This window comes from Pan paniscus, chromosome 3 (assembly GCF_029289425.2).
Source record: "Pan paniscus chromosome 3, NHGRI_mPanPan1-v2.0_pri, whole genome shotgun sequence".
NCBI classification, from domain to species: Eukaryota; Metazoa; Chordata; class Mammalia; order Primates; family Hominidae; genus Pan; species Pan paniscus.
In genome coordinates this window covers 118,158,208-118,181,506 of record NC_073252.2, presented here as the reverse complement: position 1 = coordinate 118,181,506, position 23,299 = coordinate 118,158,208, and the positions used below count along the sequence as shown (strand labels likewise).

At 37.4% G+C, this 23,299-nt stretch overlaps 1 protein-coding gene across 2 annotated transcripts in view; it reads right to left on the bottom strand.

Moving 5' to 3' along the window:
- LOC129397626 (uncharacterized) overlaps nucleotides 1-23,299 on the bottom strand; it is a 591,351-nt gene that overhangs the window by 254,366 nt on the left and 313,686 nt on the right. Inside the window, exon 4 of one of the 2 annotated variants that reach the window (XM_063603884.1) lies at nucleotides 2,915-2,981. The exons of the other annotated variant lie outside the window; for it this stretch is intronic. Within the exon in view, the coding sequence (XP_063459954.1) occupies nucleotides 2,930-2,981 (52 nt within the window). The 3' untranslated portion in view covers nucleotides 2,915-2,929. Of the gene's footprint in view, nucleotides 1-2,914; nucleotides 2,982-23,299 lie in introns of those variants that run through there. 2 annotated transcript variants of the gene reach the window in all.

The window sequence follows — 23,299 nt, the reverse complement described above, 5'->3', positions numbered from 1 at the left end:
ATACCTGGCGCTGTTTTTAAGTTTAACAATACAATGTGAAGACATTTTCATGTAAATAAATACAATATTATTTTAAACAGCCAGGCCCAGGGCCCTCCTACTGTGTGCAGCATAGGGACTTGGACCCCTGGGTCCCAGCCGCTCCAGCCATGGCTAAATGGGGTCAAGTTACAGCTCAGGCCATGGCTTCAGAGTGTGCAAGCCCTAAGCCTTGGCAGCTACCACATGGTGTGAGACTGCCAGTGCACAGAAGTCAAGAATCGAGATTTGGGATCCTCTGCCTAGATTTCAGAGGATGTATGGAAATGCCTGAATGTCCAGGCAGACGTTTCATGCAGGGGCATGGAGAACCAGTGCAGTGCAGAAGGGAAATGTGGGATTGAAGCTCCCACACAGAGTCCCCACAGGGTCACTGCCTAATGGAGCCGTGAGAGGAGGGCCAAAGTCCTCCAGACCCAAGAATGGTAGATCCACTGACAGCTTGCACTGTGCACCTGCAAAAGCCACAGGCACTCAACACCAGCCTTTGAAAGCAGCCAGAAGCGGGGGCTGTACCCTGAAAAGCCACAGGGGTGGAGCTGCCCAAAGCTGCGGAACACCTCTTGAGTTAGCGTGACCTGGATGTGAGACAAGGAGTCAAAGGAGATCATTTTGGAACTTTAAGGTTTAATGATTGTCCCATCGGATTTCGGACTTGTATGGGGCCTGTAGCCTCTTAGTTTTGGCCAATTTCTCCCATTTGAAATGGGTGTATTTACCCAATGCCTGTATCCCCGTTGTATCTAGGAAGTAACTAACTTGCTTTTGATTTTATAAGCTCATAAGCAGAAGGGACTTGCCTTGTCTCAAATGAGATTTTGGACTTGGAGTTTTGTGTTAATGCTGGAATGAGTTAAGACTTTGGAGGACTGTTGGTAGGGCATGATTGTATTTTGAAATGTGAGGACCTGAGATTTGGGAGGGGTCAGGGGCAGAATAATATGGTTTGGCTCTGTCCCCCCGCCACCAAATCTCATCTTGAATTGTAGTTCCCATAATCCCCACATGTTGTGGGAGAGACCCAAGGGTGGTTATCTCCATGCTGTTCTAGTGATAGTGAGTGAGTTCTCAAGAGATCTGATAGTTTTATGAGGAAATTTTCCTCCTTTTGCTAGGCACTTCTCCTTGTTTCTGCCATCTGAAGAAGAACGTGTTTTCTTCTCTTTCTGCCATGATTGTAAGGTTCCTGAGGCCTCCCCAGCAATGTGGAACTGTCAGACAATTAAACCTTTTTCCTTTATATATTACTCAGTCTTGGGCATTTCTTCATAGCAGCATCAGAACAGAGTAATAAAAGAACCAGGGATGTAACTCATGTGGGTGCATGCAGATGGTGCAAGGATGAATAACATAATCCCTTCCCTCATGAGTCCTTTGAATAATTTGTTGTCTTTATAAAACTAGACATAATTAAACACATAATTGCTCTTAATGAAAGGAGTTGATCAGGGAGCAGTGGCTTGCGCCTGTAATCCCAGAACTTTGGGAGGCCGAGGCGGGTGGATTACTTGAGGTCAGGAGTTTGAGACCAGCCTGGCCAACATGGTGAAAACCCATCTCTACTAAAATACAAAAATTAGTCAGGGGTGGTGGCGGCGCACACCTGTAGTCCCAGCTACTTAGGAGGCTGAGGCACAAGAATCGCTTGAACCCGGGAGGCAGAGATTGCAGTGAGCCAAGATCATACCACTGCACTCCAGCCTGGGCATCCAAGCGAGACTCTGTCTCAAAAACAAAACAAAAAAAAGAGTTGGCATTTCTTCTGTTTCAGTGTAATGTGTTGAAATGTCTTTTATATATTCAATTTAAATTGATTCTTGATTTCTTCTATGAACTACTAGCATTTAAAGGAAATTCAAAATCTGCTTCAGGGTGCACCACAGTACCTCAATTTCTCTGGATTTTGAGACGCTTCTAATCATGTATCAGGTGTGTCACATCTTAAAATTTCTTTGTAAGTTATACCAATCATTTGGATCATATGTATCTGTAATAGAGTAATTCAAAAAGATATGGTTTTCCTTCCTTCTGTCTATGTGAAAGTTGATATAAAAGAGCAAGCATTATGTCATTCGATTGACAAATCGGTTCATGTCAAACATGGATAGCAGTATAGTTCAAAGCAATATTTAAAGTAAAGTTTATACTTATGGGTAACATAGTCTTGCATTCTAATTTCATATTGGTATTCCTTTTTTTAAAACATATTTTCAGTTTTTCTTTAACGATGCTTTTCTAAAAACAACACCAATCCAATCTTTTATGCTCAGGTCAACATCAAATGCTACAAAATCTTCTAAATATTTCAACCTGATTTTCATTTCCCAAAGTAGAACAATATTTCTTTCCAAATCTGTAACTATACAGAGGTGCTGACTAACATTTTAGTCATACACAGCAAAAGTAGCACTTAGTAATATTTTCAGAAAAAAGAAATAATGTGGTGGGTGTATAAAGAATGTAACTTCTTTATACAACCCTTGCATGGAGGCTGTTAAGGAATGAGACAAAGAGTAGATAGAGTTAAACAGGTGCAGAGAAATAGGCCTAGGTAACACAGGCCAGCACCATGCTCAGGGGAACGGCAGGAGTCCACAACGTGCTGTGAGGACTAAGCCTCAGGGAGGGTGGCCATTGATAAAGACACTCTCATATATCAGAAGACTGGTGAGAGGTGAGGCGAAGGTTTATTTCAAAGAACGGCAGTGCTTGGCATAGAGTAGGCATGAAAATAATATCTACTGAATGAATGAACAAGCGAAAGCTGCAGCTGTGCTCAGCGTCGGGATGCAGGGCGGGGCTTCCATTGCCACACCAATCAGGGAATGCAGATAAATTCCTTCAAGTCTTATCTGTGTATTAGGGGTCTAAAGAGAAAACTGCATACCTGTTAGAAGGAGACTGCCAGGATTTGATAGAAGTGTGTCCAAATGGTCTTCGGCCTTGGGATAAAAAAATAACCGTAAAGATGCAGAGGCAAATGGGGTGTGGGTGCCCGAATGAATAACATCAGAATGTAATCACCAGAGCTTAGAGCAAGGCTGCCATTGATGAATCACTCAATAAAGCTGTGTTGATGATTCTCAAGACCAGGGACACCTGAGGCTGCGTGATTATTTGAGGTAGTTCTAATACATTTGCCTGTGAGCAAGTCAAGTCCTTTTAATGTCTATGGGACCCTGCATTTCCTGTCTTTCTCTATTCCTTTCTTTTTGTTTTCTGCATTGACCCTACTTCCCTCACCTCAATCCTCCCTTTAACAACATCAAATTATATTTCTTTAACACTTTGGGATGATGTGCTAGGCAATGGCGAATTAGAAGGGAATAGGACACAGTTCTTGTCATTATCAGAGTTGGGGATGAGGGAGAGGTTAAGTGCGGACCTAGGTTCCACCACTACAACTGGCTTCCTTCTCTAAGTTAGAATGTGATTCCCTGACTCCCTACAATGTCCGAATGTCTTGGCGATAATGGCAGCTATAGCAAGCATAGGACCACAGCCACTGCTTATGCGATTGTGCAGATTCCCCAACCAGTGGAGCATCCTAGCATGGGGAATGCCCAGAGGAAGAGGTACACTTTTCTACTCTGTTCAACAGCTCATGTTGCTTCCCGAGCTTTGTGTCCGTGGGGTCATCTCACCAAAAGGGGATGCCCTTGTGAAAAATTTACCCATAGAAGGTAGCTTTTCTAACTGACTAGAGAATGCCTCTAGTCATTGTGCTAGAGGCAGTCTCAGATGGTCTTGACTGCTAGAATCTTGGAGGAATATGAGATCTCCTGAAACCACAGATGTGGAGGTTTCAGCTCCGTAAAAATTGGACCACATAACATACTTGCTCCCCTGTAGCCCACATTCTAATCGTGGGAGACAGACAATAGCCAAGGAAAAAAATGAGTCAAATAACTTCAGGTAGTACTTACTACTGTGAAAAAAAGCAAGAAGAGTAAGGGAATAGAAGTGCTGGATGCAGGGGTTGCCATTTGAGGTGTCCAGGGGTTTCTGGACTGTGGATGATGAACAGCAGTGAGCAAAGAGAAGCTCTACAGAAGCAGCTTTCAAGGCAGAGGAAAACCCTGTGGTGAGACACACTCAAATTATGAATAAAAGTCCATTATTCTGTTTATTTGGGCACAGTGATGAGTCACAAATTCATCAATTAATTAAAAAAAAAAAGCCGGGTGCGGTGGCTCACACCTGTAATCCCAGCACTTTGGGAGGCCAAGGCGGGCGGATCACGAGGTCAGGAGATCGAGACCATGGTGAAATCCCATCTCTACTAAAAAAAAATACAAAAAATTAGCCAGGCGCAGTGGCGGCCACCTGTAGTCCCAGGTACTCGGGAGGCTGAGGCAGGAGAATGGCATGAACCCAGGAGGCGGAGCTTGCAGTGAGCCGAGATCACACCACTGCACTCCAGCCTGGGCGACAGAGCAAGACTCTGTCTCAAAATTAATTAATTAATTAATTAATTATTTTAATTAAATAAAAATAAAAAATAAAAAGGTAACCTCAGATTGCTGTGTTCTGAGGGGACTCAATACTACCACACAAAACTGTTCTTTCAACCTCTACCTTACCCCTAAGTCAGACCTCCGAGAGCTATTCCCAAGTGTATCAAGATAAATGATTAAGCCTGAGGAAGGTTCTAGTGTATTTTGTATTGAATCCCATACATTGTCATATATTTACATTGCATTTGCATAATTAAAAAGATAGTTGATGAAACAGCTTCCTCCGGTAGACAATCTGGTAAGCTCAGGAGGCTGTCCAGTGCAGGTAGTGGATAGATAACAGAGAGCAGAAGTAGTCAAATCACTGGCTTCTTTGTTTTTCTTTTAAACATAACTGGTCATTCTTTGTATCTTTCTTTTGGGTAACAAAAAAGAAAATAATAAGCTAGCATCACCTTTTCCTATTTTGTAGGCTGTCTAATAGCTATAACCTAAAACTATGTATGAAATTGAAATTTTATACTTACTTTTGACAATATTTTGCTGAGGTTTAATGAAGGTATTCATAATAGATAATAATTAGATATATCTTCCCTAAATGTCATGTCATTTCAGAAAAGAAGGAAATGAATTAAAAGATACTTCTATATCTAGGTATGTTGTATAAACATTTAGGGAATTCAGTTATATAATGTGTGAATTCAGCAAACAATAGAAAAAGAAAAATAAGGATCTAAGTGGCATTTTTATTGGGAATAATATTAGAAAGAAATTTGCTTAAGCAGAAGTCAACAGAAACTCGGATTTTTCAAAATCTATCCAACATACAGATTTATCTGTTTCCCAACTTTAAGCATTCTTGGGATATTGCTGCAGGAATACTGGTGATCACACACTTATGGAAATAATAAGGCTCTGAGTTGAAGAATGTAATATATATGCAAATACATATGTCTCTTTCCTTGGTAAATAAATATGCTGGATAGTAAATACACCATGTTTATTATTTATTTAGCATACTTCTACATTTCCAGTACAACCTGACATTTCATCTCTTTATTTCCTTGTGTTGAAGATTTTATATATTTCATTAATTGAATCAACCATGGGAAAAGCAAATATGTCTCTACCTTTACTTTGAAAAATGGCAGGGAAATATTAGCATATGATAACTGCCAAATTAACTTACTTTTAAATAAAGTAGCCATGCCTTGATCATTCTGACCACTGAAAGAGTTATTTGTATTTGAATTATTAGATCTCCCTCCACTTTTATGTACAAAGAGAGCCAGCTTTATAATTAGATGTGACTATTGAGAATATCAACACCATCATGAGGCTGGAATAAAAAGTATTTATAGTATCTGTTCAGAATTTGCAGGAAGCAATTGGGTAGCAAGTGTCAAAAACCACAGCTCAGTGTGGATTCAACAAACAGGGGAGTCATATGTTCCCTTATCTCTTATCTGGAAAGTCCTATGGTAGGATGGCTTTCAGCTTTGATCCAGTGGCTCAATAGTAGAATATTGTGGTTTTTATTACTATCAGTTAGAGAATTTGAAATAAAGAGCAAGCTGTAGTTGAGGTCCAATAGTCATTTCCTCATAATATCAATATTTTATATTTTCTTTTCATCTACTTAGACGTTTATAATTTGTTGGATACAGGCTTCAGGCTTTGTGTTTGAACATATCAACATTAATTTCTTTTGACCTTTAAATTAATCAATGTAAAATATTAGAAAACATTTGAAATAGCAACTCAACAAATATTAAATGCCAATCATCTTTCCAGAATTTTAAAATTAATATTTAAATATCATATGTCTTACTGAAATCAGAAACACTTTAAAATTTTCTTTTCTTTTATTTTTACTTTTTTATTGTTCCATTTCAAGTGTTTGCTTTCTCAATATATACCATTCCAACCTATTCCACCTGCAGGACTCATGTGTTCACATGAGGCAACAATGATATTACTCCATCTACTTAATCTGCACAGTTGCTTACAAACTTTTAGAGACAAATGTAAATGCATGTGCCACTACACATAAGAACTGGGTAAGACAAAGACATGCATATAAATTGGTGTTAAAAAGACTTTGGTGAAATGCATACTGGGGAAGAATAAACTCATTTATTAATAAAAAACAATCTATGTTATCATTCTGATTCAATTAATACTATTATTAAGCTTTTAATACTTTTTGCTGGTTTCATTCTATTTGTACTCTGTTTGAATTCATCTAGTACACCATCACTAATTCGTGTTTTTAAAGCCAAAATGATTATTTCAGTGTAATATTTAAGGGAGTTCAAGAAATATTGAAGGGTTTTGCCATTGGCTGTGATAAACTTCAAATTATTTAGTACAATATTTAAATCATGCAATATAATACCTGGGACTAAGTATTTAGTAAATATTTATTTCCATTCTTCCTCTTCTGTAATCTAGTTTTAATAAATGTTCTCCCTTCTTTCCTTCATTCCTCCCTCTTTTGTTCTCTCTTCCTCTTTTTCATGAGTCTTTCATTAGTTAATGCCTTATAGCAGTGCCCAATGCTTAATTACCTTCAGCAGTAGTTTTTACCCGTGGCTGCACATTAGAATCACTAGTAAAGCCTTTAAAATATTCTGAAGATTCTGATTTCATTGACGTGGAATGAGAGCTGCTCATTGGTATTTCTTAAAATTTCCTAGGATATTCTAATGGGTTCAGAATCAGGAGACAAACAAGTAAACACCCTCTATGACATAGTCATAGGAGAGCAATAAGGAAAAAGTCAGTAGGCATTGGGATGAGCACACTACCCCAATCTCAGGATGTATGGTAGGGTAACACTTCCTAGGAGAAATGATCCTTGAGATGGGCAGATCCTTGAACAGCTGGCAGAGGCAGGGAGAAGGAGGAGAAGGAAGAGCTTTTATTGAAAGAAGAAAGGATATATGGAAACATGCAGTTAGGAATTACCCTAGCTAGGTGAACACATTGGAACCTAATGGAAAAAGAGACTAAAAAAATAAGTAGAGGCTGAACTTGGTGTGCCAAGCTAAGTGTTAAAATTTTATCTTATGAGATTTAACAGAAGATTAACAAGATATGATAGACATTTTGAAAATATCACCCTGAGAAAATTATGATGGTTGAATTGAAGGGCACCTAGAATGACATCAAGGAGGCCAGTCAGAATGTTCTTGCAGTAATCCATGGAAAAAATAAAGAAATAGGGATGAGAAGAAGGATAGGACACATGGTTTCAAAAAAGGGCAAGAAATTGGAAGTTGTCAACTATGTCTTCACCATTTATGTCTTGAGCAATTAGTAAGATGGTGGATCCATTCAGTGGATAGAAAATATGGCCTGAGAACAGACTTTGGAAAGAAGCTGGTGATATCCATTTGTACAAATTGTATTTCAGATGTCTGTAGGATACCCAAGTGGAAAGATAGGTTTAGCAAGCAGTGGACTTATAGATCTCGATCTCCAGAAAATTCTTAGCTAAAAAGAATACAGACTATTATATTTAGGAGATTAATCAATTTCTCTTTCTTGGGGAAGAGCATGCAGACAGAAATGGAAAGAGAATCAAAGGCAGAGACCAATGTAATACCAACATTTAGTTGCTTACACTCACACATGTGCGTTTCTCTTTCTGTGTCACTGGGAAGTGAGTGTCTAGCCAGAGATTACATTTCCTATGCACTTAGGAGTGGCTGCATGACTAGTTTTCATCCACGGAATGTGAGTAGAAGTTATGTGTGCCAGGTCTATATCAAGGCTTTTAAGAAGTCTATGCCTCTTTTTGTAGGTGCTTTTCCCCCCTTATTCTACCTATTTCAAACAATTATAAGGTCCTAAAGGATAGCAGAGTGATAAGTGAAAGGTGCCTTTGTCTCTGCATAACCACAGAGTGGAAAGCAACTAAGAACACCGGCTTTGTATTGTGATATGAGAGCAAAAAACAAACTTTTCTCTGCTAAGCCACTGAAATTTCTTGGCGTTACGTTGCTCATCACATCTAGTCTCCTCTTTCTACCCTTTTCATCCAATCCTCCTTTAAAGCCTAGTTCAATTTCTTCCCTTACATAAATTCAACCTGGGTAACCCTCAGTGATGGTTCCTTGGTCACTTGTTTCACAAATAATAATGCTTTTTGACATTTATTATAATTTTAGTGGGATTTTCATGTATTTTGGTTTATCTTTTTACCTATGATAGACAGGCTTGTATTCAGTATATTTATTGTATTTTTAAAAGGATTAAAACATTTTTATTTTCTCCATAAGAAAATATAATTTCTAAACTAAACTTCAAAATAAACTAGCAAGTGGGAGAATTTTGAATTTTAATGTTGATTGAACAATTATGTAAAAGTTATTTTCTTGGCAAGGAAACTAAGTCTGTCTGTGTTTGTGATTTGAATAATAAGAATTATATTCTAGAGAACAATAAACTATGAAACCAATTAGACTTCTGTGTTTCTTAATCAGCCATCCCAACATTTACCTTCACATTTAAAGTAATCATAAAATCCAGCAAACAAGTGACAAACTATGGCATTCAGTTTTTTATTTATAAACATTAACTGAATTAGCAAATCATTTACATTTCTTTGTATCATATATTTTTCATGGGCTTATTGTCATACTTTTTGGCTAACTAATTTCATTCTCTCATAATAAGATGATTATGAAATTTGCCATCATATGCAACATTAATTTTATCTTTCAAAGCCAATCAAACATATGTTTTGATTGTTAGATTTCTCAGTTCTGGGTTATTGGTGTGATTTGGGGTGGAAGACAGAGAATTCTATCCCTTTGGACGTAGAAGTAGACGTTTCTATGCTGGGTCTCCCCACATCCTATAAACTATCATCTCTGAACACTCTTAGCCTGTAGCCCAACCAGTGTTTCATTCCCAAGTTTGCAGCTAAAATAAATGACTCTACATCTTTATTTCCCATCTATCAACCGTATGGTAGACCACAGAGTTAATTTGTTATTCTGCTGTTTAGGGGTGAGGGGAATATTATAAATGGTTTAATTAGATTTCTTTTTTAGAAGGAATCATTTCTGCAAATGTGAAGCTTTGGAAATGATGCCTAAGGGACAGAATTAGGAAAGGAAAATATTTTTCTAGTAAAGGCATGAAAGTGTTATGGCCATAGCCCAAGGACGATGAGACAGGAAGAGTGTGGGTGATTTAAGACCACACTACCGCAAAGACTTTTATTCCATCATAACCATCTTGGTAAAAAAGAATAACAGGTCAGAAGATATATTTAGAACAGTTTGCTGCTTCTATTGCAGTGTTAAAACTTTATTTGTCTTTGTTATTTGTCATACAGAAGTCTGTACTTCAAAAGAAAAATAGCATGACTTCAAATGGATCTTCCAGAACATATATTCTCCCCAGAAGAGCTCCAGGATGTTTGTAATCAGGGTGTAGCATTGCTGGGCCTCCTTGTGCTGCTACCTTAGTGTGGAAAGTGAAGGCAAGAAGTGAAGCAGAGGCAACCATGGTCTTTCTAGTTTCTACATCCACAGCATCTGAAATCTAGTGTTATGTTAACTAGAAATAATGACTAGAGCTAAGTAGTTTCAAACTGAGAAAATGCATTGATAGATAAATGCTTTATACTGATAGTTTTTTATAGCTCTTAAAAATTAATAGTTTCTGAATTTTTGTTAATATAAAACAATTTGAACATGCAAGTACCTAAAAGTGCCACCTAGATGATGATATGATATTTTAATAGCTTATGACTGTGAACCACAATTGCCGCATTTGGTTTACTGAAAATCAGTTGTCTATCTTCTAAGTGTCAATGGAGAATAGGATTTCCATGATGCAAAGCATACAGATCTCTCTTTTAAGATGAACCTCTAGGCTTAGATTTGAATAAAGTTCATAGTAATAGAAATTTTAAGTTTTTTCTAATAGAAGTGAGGAAGCATTGGAAATAGGTTGTTAAAATGAGTGATTAAAATGAGTTTAATGCTGGTCATTAAATAGCATTTAAAACCACATTGTAAGTGACTGATTAGTAATTATAGTCTATTTCATTCTAGTTGCTGTGAAAACTTAATATCCTTTAATCATCCAATAAGAAAATATATTGTTAACTTATATCAGTGTCTCTGAAACTTTCAGAATTCATAGACCACTCAATGGATGATGATGTACACAGAGACCACAAATTTTAAATAAAATAAAACTAGGTCTGTATTAGTCTGTTTTCATGCCGCTAATGAAGACACACCTGAGACTGGGCAATTTACAAGAGAAAAAGGTTTAATGGACTTACAGTTCCACCTGGCTGGGGAGGCCTCACAATCATGGTGGAAGGTGAAAGACATGTCTCACATGGCATGACGGCAGACAACAGGAGTGACAGCCAAATGAAAGGAGTTTTCCTTATAAAACCATCAGATCTTGTGAGACTTATTCACTACCACGAGAACAGTATGGGGGGAACTGCTGCCATTGATCCAATTATCTCCCACTGGGTCCCTCCCACAACATGTGGGAATTATGGAAGCTACAATTCAAGATGAGATTTGGGTGGGGACACAGTCCCAAACCATGTCATTCCATACTTGGCCCCTCCCAAATCTCATGTTCTCATATTTCAAAACCAATCATGCCTTTCTAACAATCCCCCAAAGTCTTAACTCACTTCAGCATTAACTCAAAAGTCCACAGTCCAAAGTCTCATCTGAGACAAGGCAAGTTTCTTCTGCCTATGAGCCTGTAAAATCAAAAGCAAGTTAGTTACTCTCTAAATGCAATGGGTATACAGGCATTGGGTAAATACAGCCATTCCAAATGGGAGAAATTGGCCAAAACAAAGGGACCACAGGCTCCATGCAAGTCTGAAATCCAATACAGCAGCCATTAAACCTTAAAATCCCAAAATGATCTCCTTTGACTTCATATTTCACATCCAGGTCACAATAATGCAAGAGGTGGGCTCCCACAGCCTTGGGGAGCTTCACCCCTGTGGCTTTGCAGGGTATAGCCTCCCTCCTGGCTACTATCACTGGCTGGCATTGAGTGTCTGTGGCTTTTCCAGGTGCATGGTGCAAGTTGTCAGTGGATCTACCAGTCTGGGGTCTGGAGAACAGTGGCTGTCTTCTCATAGCTCCACTAGGTGGTGCGCCAGTAGGAACTCTGTGTGGGGGATCTGATCCCACATTTCCCTTCCACACTATCCTAGCAGAGGTTCTCCATGAGGGCCCTGCCCCTTTAGCAAACTTCTGCCTGGGATCCAGGTGTTCCCATATGTCACTTCCTAACTTCTGGGCACCCGCAGGCTCAACATCACGTGGAAGCTGCCACGGCTTGGGGCTTGCACCCTCTTAAGCCATGCTCTGAGCTCTATGTTGACTCTTTTCAGCCATGGCTGAAGCAGCTGGGACACAGGGCACCAAGTCCCTAGGCTGCACACAGCATGGGGACCCTAGGCCTGGCCCATGACACCATCTTTTCCTCCTAGGCCTCCAGGCCTGTGATGGGAGGGTCTGCTGTGAAGTCCTCTGACATGCCCTGGAGACATTTTCCCCATTATCTTGGAGATTAACATTTGGCCCCTAGTTACTTGTGCAAATTTCTGCAGCCAACTTGGATTTCTCCTCAGAAAATGGGATTTTCTTTTCTATCACATCTTCAGGCTGCAAATTTTCTGAACTTTTATGCTGTTTCCCTTATAAAACTGAATGCCTTTAACAATACCCAAGTCACATCTTGATTGCCTTGCTCCTTAGAAATTTATTCCACTGGATACCCTAAATCATCTCTCTCAAGTACAAAATGCCACAGATCTCTAGGGCAGGGGCAAAATGCCACCAGTTTCTTTGCTGAAACATAACAAGTGTCACCTTTGCTCCAGTTCCCAACAAGTTCCTCATTTCCATCTGAGACCACCTCAGTCTGGACTTCATTGTCCATATCACTATCAGCATTTGGGTCAAAGATATTCAACAAGGCTCTAGGAAGTTAAAAACTTTCCCACATTTTCCTGTCTTCTTCTGAGCCCTTCAACCTGTTCCATCCTCTGCCTGCTATGCAGTTCCAAAGCTACTTTCACATTTTTGGTTATCTACAGCAGCGCCCCACTCTACCAGTACCAATTTACTGTTTTAGTCTGTTTTCACACTGTTGATAAAGATATACCTGAGACTGAACAATTTACAAAAGAAAATAGAGGACTTATGGTTCCACATGGCTGGGGAGGCCTCACAATCATGGTGGAAGGTGAAAGGAATGTCTTACATAGCAGCAGACAAGAGAAGAGTGAGAGCCAAATGAAAGGGGTTTTCCCTTATAAAACCATCAGATCTCATGAGACTGTTTCACTACCATGAGAACAGTATGGGGGAAACTGTCACCATGATTCAAGTACCTCCCACTGGGTCTCTCCTACAACATGTGGGAATTATGGGAGATAATTCAGGTGATATTTGAGTGGAGACACAGTGCCAAACCATATCAAGGTCTATCATAGCTTTTAATATGAGAATTAAACATTTCAAAAGTAAAAGCAGTAGCTCTTTTAAGTCATGAGAGTGGTTAGAAACCTTTCATCAAGATATTTCTTTCAGACTTAGTAACTTACTTTGGACCAAAAATCAAGTTTCATATACTATCTAAGCATCAAAAAAGTGGTTTTTAAATTCCTCTTTGCTTCTACTAAGTTAGAAAATTCAAAGCCAAAATGGTAGGTCAGGAATGAAAATAAGCATCGGGTGAGAGGGTATTAGGCATAATGTTTGAGATTGGAGCCCAGTATCAAGGGGATGCTGATTGCATCCTGGTTCTGCCACTAATGGGCTGTGTGACCTTGAGACAGTTTCCTGACCCCTCTGTGTTTGTCTCTTCAGCTTTACAGCGAGGAAAATAGTGCCTGATTCTTAGGGTTTTGGTGAAAATTAAAGCAATTAATGTAAACAAAGGTGTCAAAAGTGTGCCCACCAACACATAGTAGGTGTACAGGAAATTTATTAGCTCCTGTTTTTTGTTGATTCTGTTAGATCAGGACCAATTAGCCTGGGCACAACAAGGTGGACACACCAGTGGTTTTTAACCCATGTTCATTCCAGTTGATCACAGCTCACTGCAGCCTCAACCTCCTGGGCCCAAGCAATCCTCCTGCCTCTGTCTCCTGAATAGCTAGGACTATAAGCGTGCACTACCACACCCAGCTAATTTTTTATTTTTTATTTTGTAGAAATGGGGATCCCACTATGTTGCCCAAACTTGTCCTGAACTCCTGGGCTCAAGTGATCTTCCCTCGTTGACCTCTGAAAATATTGGGATTACAGGCATGAGCCATCACATCTGGCCTGAATATTTTGAAAATCATCCTTGGCAAATTCCTATATATTCACATGGAGCACGGATATAAGTATTATGGAATGATTCCTCATTGAGTACTGTTCTTTGACACTCCAATGACGTTAGATATATAAGCACTTAAATGCCGGAGATTTGTCAGTTTTTAAATCAGAGAAGGCACTACATTGTTTCCTGATTTACTGGTTTAATAAATTCTTCTTTGCCAAGTAATTATTCATGTTCATTTGATAAATTTAAATGTAGTTAAATATATATATTTAATTAAATTGAATGTATATATATTTGAATATGTGTACATATATTCAAAGAACTTTTTTCTCTAACAAGTGAATAAAATCATTTATTCAGAGAAAATTTTACTCTAACCAGTTGCTCTAGAGTCTGCCTTTTAAAGAATTACAAAATATTATTCTGAGCATTAAAACTCAAGATATTTTATTCCTGAGTGTTGGGTTCAGGCCATTTGTGATAGTAAAAGTTCCCTTATCTACATAACTAAATGAGTAAGCCATTTGAAATTAAAAATTTACAGGTATCTTTCCTGGAATTAAGATAGTAAGAAATGTTTTTCTTTGTCCCCATGTTTTTAAAGTTTATTTCTCTTTTTAAAAAATGTATTAGTAATAGTATTTTTGATTGACAATTCATAATTGTATATATTTAAGGGGTACAATGTAAAGCTTTGATATATGTATACAATGTAGAATGGTTAAATCAAGTTAACTAGCATATCTATCACCTCACTTACATATCATTTTTTCTGGTAAGACATTTGAAATTTACTTTTTTAGTTATTTGGAAATACACCTGCTGTGCAATAGATCTCAAAACCTATTTCTCCTCTCTGTTGGAAAATTTTCGCCCTTTAATCAACAACTCCTTATTCCCTACCCCCCACTCCCAGCCTCTGATAAACATCATTCTACTCTCTATTTCTATGAGTCCAACTTTATTACAATGCACATATAAGTAAGATCATGCAATATTTGTCTTTCTGTGTCTGGCTTAGTTCACTTAACCTAACGTCCCCCAGATTTATCCATACTTTTGCAAATGGCAGGATCTCCCTGCCCCGTTTTTAAGGCTGAATGTATTCCATTGTGCATACATATCACAAATTTTAAGAAAAAATTTTTAAATTTAAATTTATATTCATCTATTAATTGAAAAACTCCTAGGCACAATAGAAGGATATTTCTGTGTTAGAGGATCTATTAATATAATTCAGCATATAAATATCTTATTAATAATAGCTAACTTGTACTGAGCACTCACCATAAGCACAATATATGTATTAGTAAATTTAATTCTCACAGTAACTCAATAGGTCCTATATTATCCTCATTTTACAGAGCCACAGAAAAAGTGACTTGCTCACAACTATTAGCAGAGCCCGTATTAAAACTCAGGAAAATGTCTCCAGAGATAACACTCTTGAATACAACAATAATAACCTCTTAAAACAGAAAACTTATGATTATTTTCAAGACTCCTTTTTTTTTTTTTTGAGATGGAGTCTCGTTCTGTTGCCAGGCTGGAGTGCAGTGGCACCATCTCGGCTTACTGCAACCTCTGCCTCCTGGATTCAAGCGATCCTCCTGTCTCAGCCTCCCAAGTAGCTGGGATTACAGGCACATGCTACACGCCCAGCTAATTTTTGTAGTTTTAGTAGAGAGGGAGTTTCACCATGCTGACCAGGATGGTATCTATCTCTTGACCTCATGATTTGCCAGCCTTGGCCTCCCAAAGTGCTGGGATTAGAGGTGTGAGCCACCGTACCCAGCCTCAAGGCCCATTCTTAATGAAAACTCAAAAAAATGAATGGATGGATACATTGTAATTGTTATATATATATGTGTGTGTGTGTGTGTGTGTGTGACTGTGTAAAATATGGTACACAAAGGAGAAACTCTTAAGTCAGGAAAAAGCTAAGTTACTATTTGTAATGAGTAAAACTGAAAAGTTAATCATTATCTGCAGATGATATGTTTATTTACTTAGAAAGAAAACAAAATACTTTTTTAAAAGATCTATTCAGGTGGGTAGGCAAGATTCCAAGATGACCCCAAGATTCCCACCCTTTGGTGTACACCTCTTGTGCAATCCTTTCCTCTTGAGAGTGAGGGAATGTGTGAGTATGATAGAAAATCACTCATGTAATTAGATCACTAATGTGTTGACTTTGCGTTAATCAAAAGGGAGATTATCCTGGGTGGGCTAAACTTAAATCAGAGGAGCCTTTAGGAGAAGGAGATGCATCAGAGGAAAGTACCTCTGCTGGCTTAGAAGTAAGCAAACTTTCAGGTGAGCCATGTTGTGAACTGCATATGGGGGCCACATAGCAAGCAATGGACTTGTATATTGCCCTTCCCCCTACCTTTTACATGTTGCTTCCAGTAGGGAGGATAGGAAGGTCCCACAACAGAGACAAAAAAATGTTCTCATTTATGAAAGAAATGATCATCCCTCATCTGGAACTACTTAAGATAAACTGAAGAGACTACAAGGTGACCACATCAATGGAGACAAAAGGCAACATGGTTGGAAGGGCTCACTGGCATTATGGAGCAACACTTAGGAAGCCTTGTAGTATGATCAGTCTCTGGGATACTGATAGTTTACCAACAAGGTTAAAGTCATCATGGTTCAGATTGAATCAGAACACCTACACCATTCTTGTGGCCAAATTTCACACAATCCCAAGACAGAAATACCATGCAGGCCAGTAGGAGCCCTCCTAGAATTGAACTGATCATGAAAAAGCATACCCAATTCTTTGTTTCCCAAACTGAAGAACCTTGAAAAAATAATAAACTTATTAATAACAATCTCATCTTCTGCTAATTTTAGAGACTTTGAGTACACTGTAATACAATATCGAAATTTGAACACCTTCATATGGATAATTTTTGAATGTGTGAATAGATATATTGATAGCTTTTCTTTTAGAATAACATAATAAGAGTAACAGTGAGAAAAAATATTTGAAAAGGAATAAAATTAACCAAACTACATCTTTTCACTGGTGTGGCATAATTGCATGCTCTTTGAAATGGCCAGCTTACTAACAAGAAGTAAAGACAGGATTTTGGGTTTGCCGAATTATAAGTCCTTGACCTTCTGAAATCTAAAATCCTGGCTAAAGAAATTGAAGGGAGTCTTCTTTAAGTAACTTCCTAGGGTTTCTGAGGCAATACAAAAATAACTTTAATAGTTAGGCAGGAAAAGGCATACTACATAAACACATTGCTCTTCTCTGATTGGCTCTAACATGGATGGATTGGAGATTGCAAATCTAACCTCTCAATTTAAAGTAAATTAATGAAAGATTCATGTTTCAGCCAAGCAAATCATTGTATGAAACTAACTGGTAACAGATGTCAGCAAACAAACAACAAAAAAGTATAACTAGATTCAACAAGAATCTAGCCATGCAAATGACAGCCCAATTAGATTCAGATCCCAATAGGTGCATGTGGAAAGCATTTATGTGCAATGTGATGCATCTCCACTCAGCATCTTCTTCTGCCTCCTTCCTTTTATTGACTCAGGATGAATATTGGAAACGGAGAAGGCTCCATGTTGAGACTGATTACTGGGAACATGGTTAATACATTTCTTCCTTTTTAACCAGAAATTTTATGGAACTTACTGTCTCAAAAAGGCTAAAATACTTACAGTATTCAATTTGGATTCATGGAAGATATCAGTGGTTTCTAGGTAAGTCAGAGACACTTAAATATCATCTTCCAAATTTTATAAAACATATTTGAATGAGATCAAGTCTTCTCAGCTAAGGATTTTTTCTTCCATCAGTAAAATTTGAGGCAAATAGGAAACCACTACTTTGGACCAAAACATAACAAACATGTAGTATCATGCCCTAGCTTAAGTAAGCAGTGAACAAATAAAATCAGTTTTCTTACCCTCTAATGCCACCTTAAAGGTAGGTCTGGAATACACAGGTAATGCCAATATATACTCCTACAAATTCTGCATGAGAGTCCCAGTTGTTCTATATTTTACCAACATGTGATGTTGTCTGTTTGGGTTTTTTGTTTGTTTTCTTGTTTTTGTTTCTTTAGTTTTAGCTTTTCTGGTGGGCATGAGGTGATATCTTACTGTGGTTTTAATTTGCATTTCCCTTGAAGTATAATGATATTGTGTATTCTTTTCATGAAATAGTTTTTTGTTTTTTTGTAATTTGTTATTTACATGTTTGCCTACTTTCTTCTAAGTTATGAATTGCTAGAGGGTAGAAGCTTAATTCTTGCTTATTCTTTTTTGAGAAAAAACTTTATCTTCCTATAAAACCTATTCTTCTCATCTTTCTTAGCTATGCTTCTCTTTACCTCTCATAGTCTTCCTTTTCCAGGATCCTGTGGTAGGCGGTAAGAGAACTGCCTAGGCTGGATGCAGAATTACCATCTGTAACTCCTAGGATAACTTTTCTTCTCTAATCTATTACTTCCAGATTATACCTAACAAACAACAAATAGTTAATCAATAGAACAATAAAATGCATTGACAAGCCTTGTGATGTTTATTTATTTAAACAATGTAAAAATATTGAATTTTATGATTGGCTTTTTTTAATTCTCAGAAATTAGTTTATCTGAAACTGAAACAAATCATTATGCTGCCTGTATGGGCTTTTTCACTTTTTCATTGTTATAGGTATTAGTATTATAAGTTATCTCAATATGCTTGGAGCAAAAATCTCAAGTTTAACATAAAGCCATGTATAATGAAATTAGCTCTTCAAGTCTTGATACCTTTATGACAACAGGCAAGAAATAGAGGCAGTGTAATCTTACTTACAAGAGAGTAAGATGTTTTAAAATGTTGCTTCTGCACTAAGACATTCAAATAAAAATATCTCCTAAATAATTTGTGTAAAATAATTGATATTTTTATGCTAAAATGTTTTATCAGAGTCACTTTTCCACTAGGCTTTTGTGTGCACCAAATGAATTGCTAGGCTATTAAAAAGATTATATCTCTCTATTTGTCCTAAGTGTTGTGAGGTTTAGAGCTGGTGAAGAACTGATTTCTGAAAGCAAACAGAAATGCTAAACAATGTTGGTAAATCACCCAGACCAGAGGAAGCAAAACAATCACCGAGATGTCCTGCTGGAATATTGCTAATGCCACCTCACATTTTATTTTTGCCCTTTAACTCCTTTATTTTTGCTTTACAATTCTGCATTATTGACATACTTTCAAATGTAAACCACATCATAGTATGTTAATAAAGCTTAATTCTTCAATCATTCATTTAATAATGCTTCCTTCATTCTAAAAGTTGTAAAAAAAATCTATCAGCTTTGATAGTAGGGAAATTTGATGGTGGGCATATGATAGCTCACCAGTAGTTTATTTGTTAGTAACTTACTATGAAAAAAAAAATACAAACAAAAGAAGGGAAGGAAAGAAGCAGCTGGTACCTGTGGTTTAGGATCACTAGGTTAAGGGTATCCCTTCTTACCACATTAATCCTCATGGAAATCTTGATGTCATGATTATATCTCAGTTTTCCCTAGGAGGTTTAAGCAAGATTAAGAAACTTGCTCAAGGCTTAAGACCTAGTTAGTGTTGAAGGATTCAAAACCACGTCATGTCACCCTGAAGCTACCAAGCTTTCTACTATATGGCTTTAGCAGCCAAAGAGCCATCAACTTTTCTCTGGTTACCTGAACATATTCAGTGACATCTAATTCTTTTCTCCCTATAATCCTACTAAAAAGAAATTCAATTCCAAAATAACTTAGAGCTATTTTTACGATACTAGGCACACAAAAGACTATAGGTTTACCAAGCAGTTTATTCTATAGTCATTAAAAAAGGCCTTTGTTCTGTACGTTGCCTCAGTTATGTGGATCAGGTCACAAGGAGACATGGTAGATGAAAACTGAAAAGTGCTCTCCGATCCTGGCAGTATTTATTTTTATTTATTTGCACTTCATCCCTCCATCAGACAGTACCTTTTCAAATAAGTAAAGGCCATGAAAAACTTTTCTAAGACATGTTTTCCCTTTCCTTCCACCACGTAAGCAATTGTAGATACTCAAAGGTATTATTGATAAGGCATTTGTTTAAAAAATAATTCATCCCAATGGACTTTTTCAATTTTTTTGTGTGTACAATATGCAATACTATTATTAACTGTGGAAAGTTGATCAAATATCTGGTATCAAAAATACACACTAGATTATTAAAATATAAGAACATGATAAATAACATTATAAATTATAAATTCTTAGTGGAATCACAGATCTTTAGGTTATGTACATGAAGTCTTAGTTACTATTTTAGCCTTAATTTCTTCAATGGAGAGATAAAATGACTAAGTCAATTTTTATCAGTTTTGGAAAAAGTTACCCTTTTAAAAATAGACTATAAAAGGTTTATACAAACATCTAGTGAGCTAAAATTAAGCTTTCATTTAATCTTAATTAATTTTAAATTATAGAAAAGTTGCGGAGCTGATGGAAATTTTATTGCTGTAGTTTACGAAGATTAGTAGGATGATCTCGGGGCAAATACTGGAAAATTTCTCTCAGTGCATATTTTCTCTTCTTCCTATGGTAATAGAACTCCTTAATTTTAGCAATTCATGCCCACCTCAAACAATGTCTGTATTTTTAAAAAGTTTCCCTACAGTTAAGTGCAATTCTATATTTTGCTAATGGGTTCTAAGTGGACATGAAATATCCAACTTCTGAATTGTATCCTTAAAGAAAGGAGACATGCTCTCTACTACTCCTTTAACTATCTGCTGGTGGAACACAGAGGTGATGGCAGAGGTTGTAGTAGCCATAAAGTATATGAAATAAAAATAATTTGTTGGCCAGGCGCAGTGGCTCATGCCTGTAATCCCAGCACTTTGGGAGGTTGATGCGGGTGAATCACAAGGTCAAGAGATCGAGACCATCCTGGCCAGCATGGTGAAACCCCATCTCTACTAAAAATACAAAACTTAGCCAGGCGTGGTGGCAGGTGCCTGTAATCCCAGCTACTAGGGAGGCTGAGGCAGGAGCATCACTTGAACCCAGGAGGTGGAGGTTGCAGTAGGCCGAGATTGCGCTAGTGCACTCCAGCCTGGTGACAGAGCAAGACTCCGTCTCAAACAAAACAAAAAAAATAGGTTGTTGAGGAAGGCAAGCAGAACAACATGTAAGAAGATCCTAGATGATTAAGTAGCTATCACATCTTCCCTGGACTATATATCCAGATGTTTGGAGTAGAGAGAAATATATTTGCACCTTGTTTAAGCCACTATTTCACTACTGTCTGTATTCTGAATAATAAAACCTTTATATTCCTCTTCTTATGTAGCAGTTGTTTCTTTACACCTCACAATTACCCCCATGAAACCCAGAAAGCTGGTAATTTTTTTGTGTGTGAAAAAGACTGGGGAACTGTTTAACCCCCGTCATGCCCCCCAACTAACTGGTAGATTATTTAGCCTTGTTGACATATGAGTCAAGCATTCATAAATATATGTTAGAGGCTAGAAAAACAACAACAATCGTTTAAACATTCCAATCTTAGCCTCAGTTTTTCTGGCTTCATTGAGTTTTTAACGTAAAAAATAACACTTAATCAAACTTTCAGCTAATAAATTGTATTTTTATTCAAAATTCTGATATCCAAGTCATACAGCTAAGTGTAGAAAAAGAAAATAGAAGTCAGGTTTTCTTTGCTCTTTATTAAAAGAATTGGCATACATTCCTTTGTTTTTCTTTCTTTCTTTTGTAAAACTACATGTCTTTCAAAATCAATGTCTATTGGGAATACATTTTAAATCAATGCCAGGTTTGCCCTTTTGTCTACCAAAAAGACTACAGCAGTAATGACATCACATCCCTGCTCCTGAAAAACTGCTTCAAATTCAGAAGTAAATGTTAGAAACTCATTTGCTATCCTTTGTTTATAAAAGCAGAAGTGACAGAATTATTCTTGCAAATTGCTTTGATAAATGTTATTCCTTTGGGATTAAACATTCCTGAACTCTTTTCTGCTTTACTGATCTCTTTCATGCAATCCCTTTGATAAAGCCTAGTTTCAGTTGTGTATTGGATTTCTTTCCACTGTTTAGAGATTCTGGTTAAATTGTCTGCTCACTCTCCAAATATGCTCCACTCTTTCAGGCTTTGCCTCTCCTTCTCTAAAGAATAATAACTATTAATGTAGACGAAGAACACAGCATTATTGTAAAATCACATGGAGAGTACATAATAATGTATCTCAGATTTTATTATTTTATAATTTACTCATATAAATAATTCTTCCTTTTCAGATGAATTTTCTTTAACAATAAATATTGATTATGGCTATGTTTTAAAAGAAACTTAACACTTTACATGTTTATGATCCTGGGTTTTGGTTGAATATTTAAAACACAATAAACTATATTATTTCTTCTGGTTTCTGGTAGAGGGCAAGGCATGAGCCAGCATACTGAGATGATTCTGGACATAGCCTTTTAGTCCTCAGTATGATGAGTGTTAAACACGTATTCCTCTATCTCTTAGCCTTTCTTTCCTCAATTAGTTCATGACTCATTTTTTAAAAATCAAGTACATTTTATGCTTCATTTTAAACATGAACATAGAAACCTCTATACATTTTAATTTGGATTTTAAAGTACCCCATTCAGATTTCTGAGGTGGCTTGAAATAATGTAACTGTTACATTTTTATTATTTCAACTAATTGAAACTTTATCGATCAAGACTAATGCATCTATTTCATTGTACCAACAGAGCAAGTTGGATGATTTGGCCCATGGCCAATAGGTAGAGTGGAAGAACCATGAAGACACACTATTTGTCCAACTTAGTCTATTGTTTCTGGGCCTCTGAGTTAAGAAATAAAATATACATGGAGAAATATACAAGAGGGAAGAAAGTAAAGAAACACCACTTTTCTCGGGAGGCTGAGGCAGGAGAATGGCGTGAACCCGGGAGGTGGAGCTTGCAGTGAGCGGAGATCACGCCACTGCACCTCCAGACTGGGCGACAAAGCGAGACTCCGTCCCCCGCCACCGCCCCCCCCAAAAAAAGAAACACCACTTTTCTAAATTACTAAATAGCAGAATTTGCATTATGCTTGATAAGTCTCAGTAAAATGGGACCTTATTTGAACATGAATTAAGAAAATGTTGCAAGAATATGTCAAAAATTTTTAAAGACCATAATTTAACCTCCAAATCCAAGAGACAAGCTCAAAGCAAATCGAGAACACAGATTGCCCCAGGTGGGAGGGAACAAACACTTACTTTCCTGAATGCTCATAATGCAGAGGATTTTTTTCTGCCCACTATGTTCTCACAATTTGGCTATGTGAACCCAGCATTTATATTGACCCATTCCTTGCTTCCCCTCCGCTTTCTGCCATGATCGTATAAGTTTCCTGAGGCATCCCCAGCCATGCAGAACT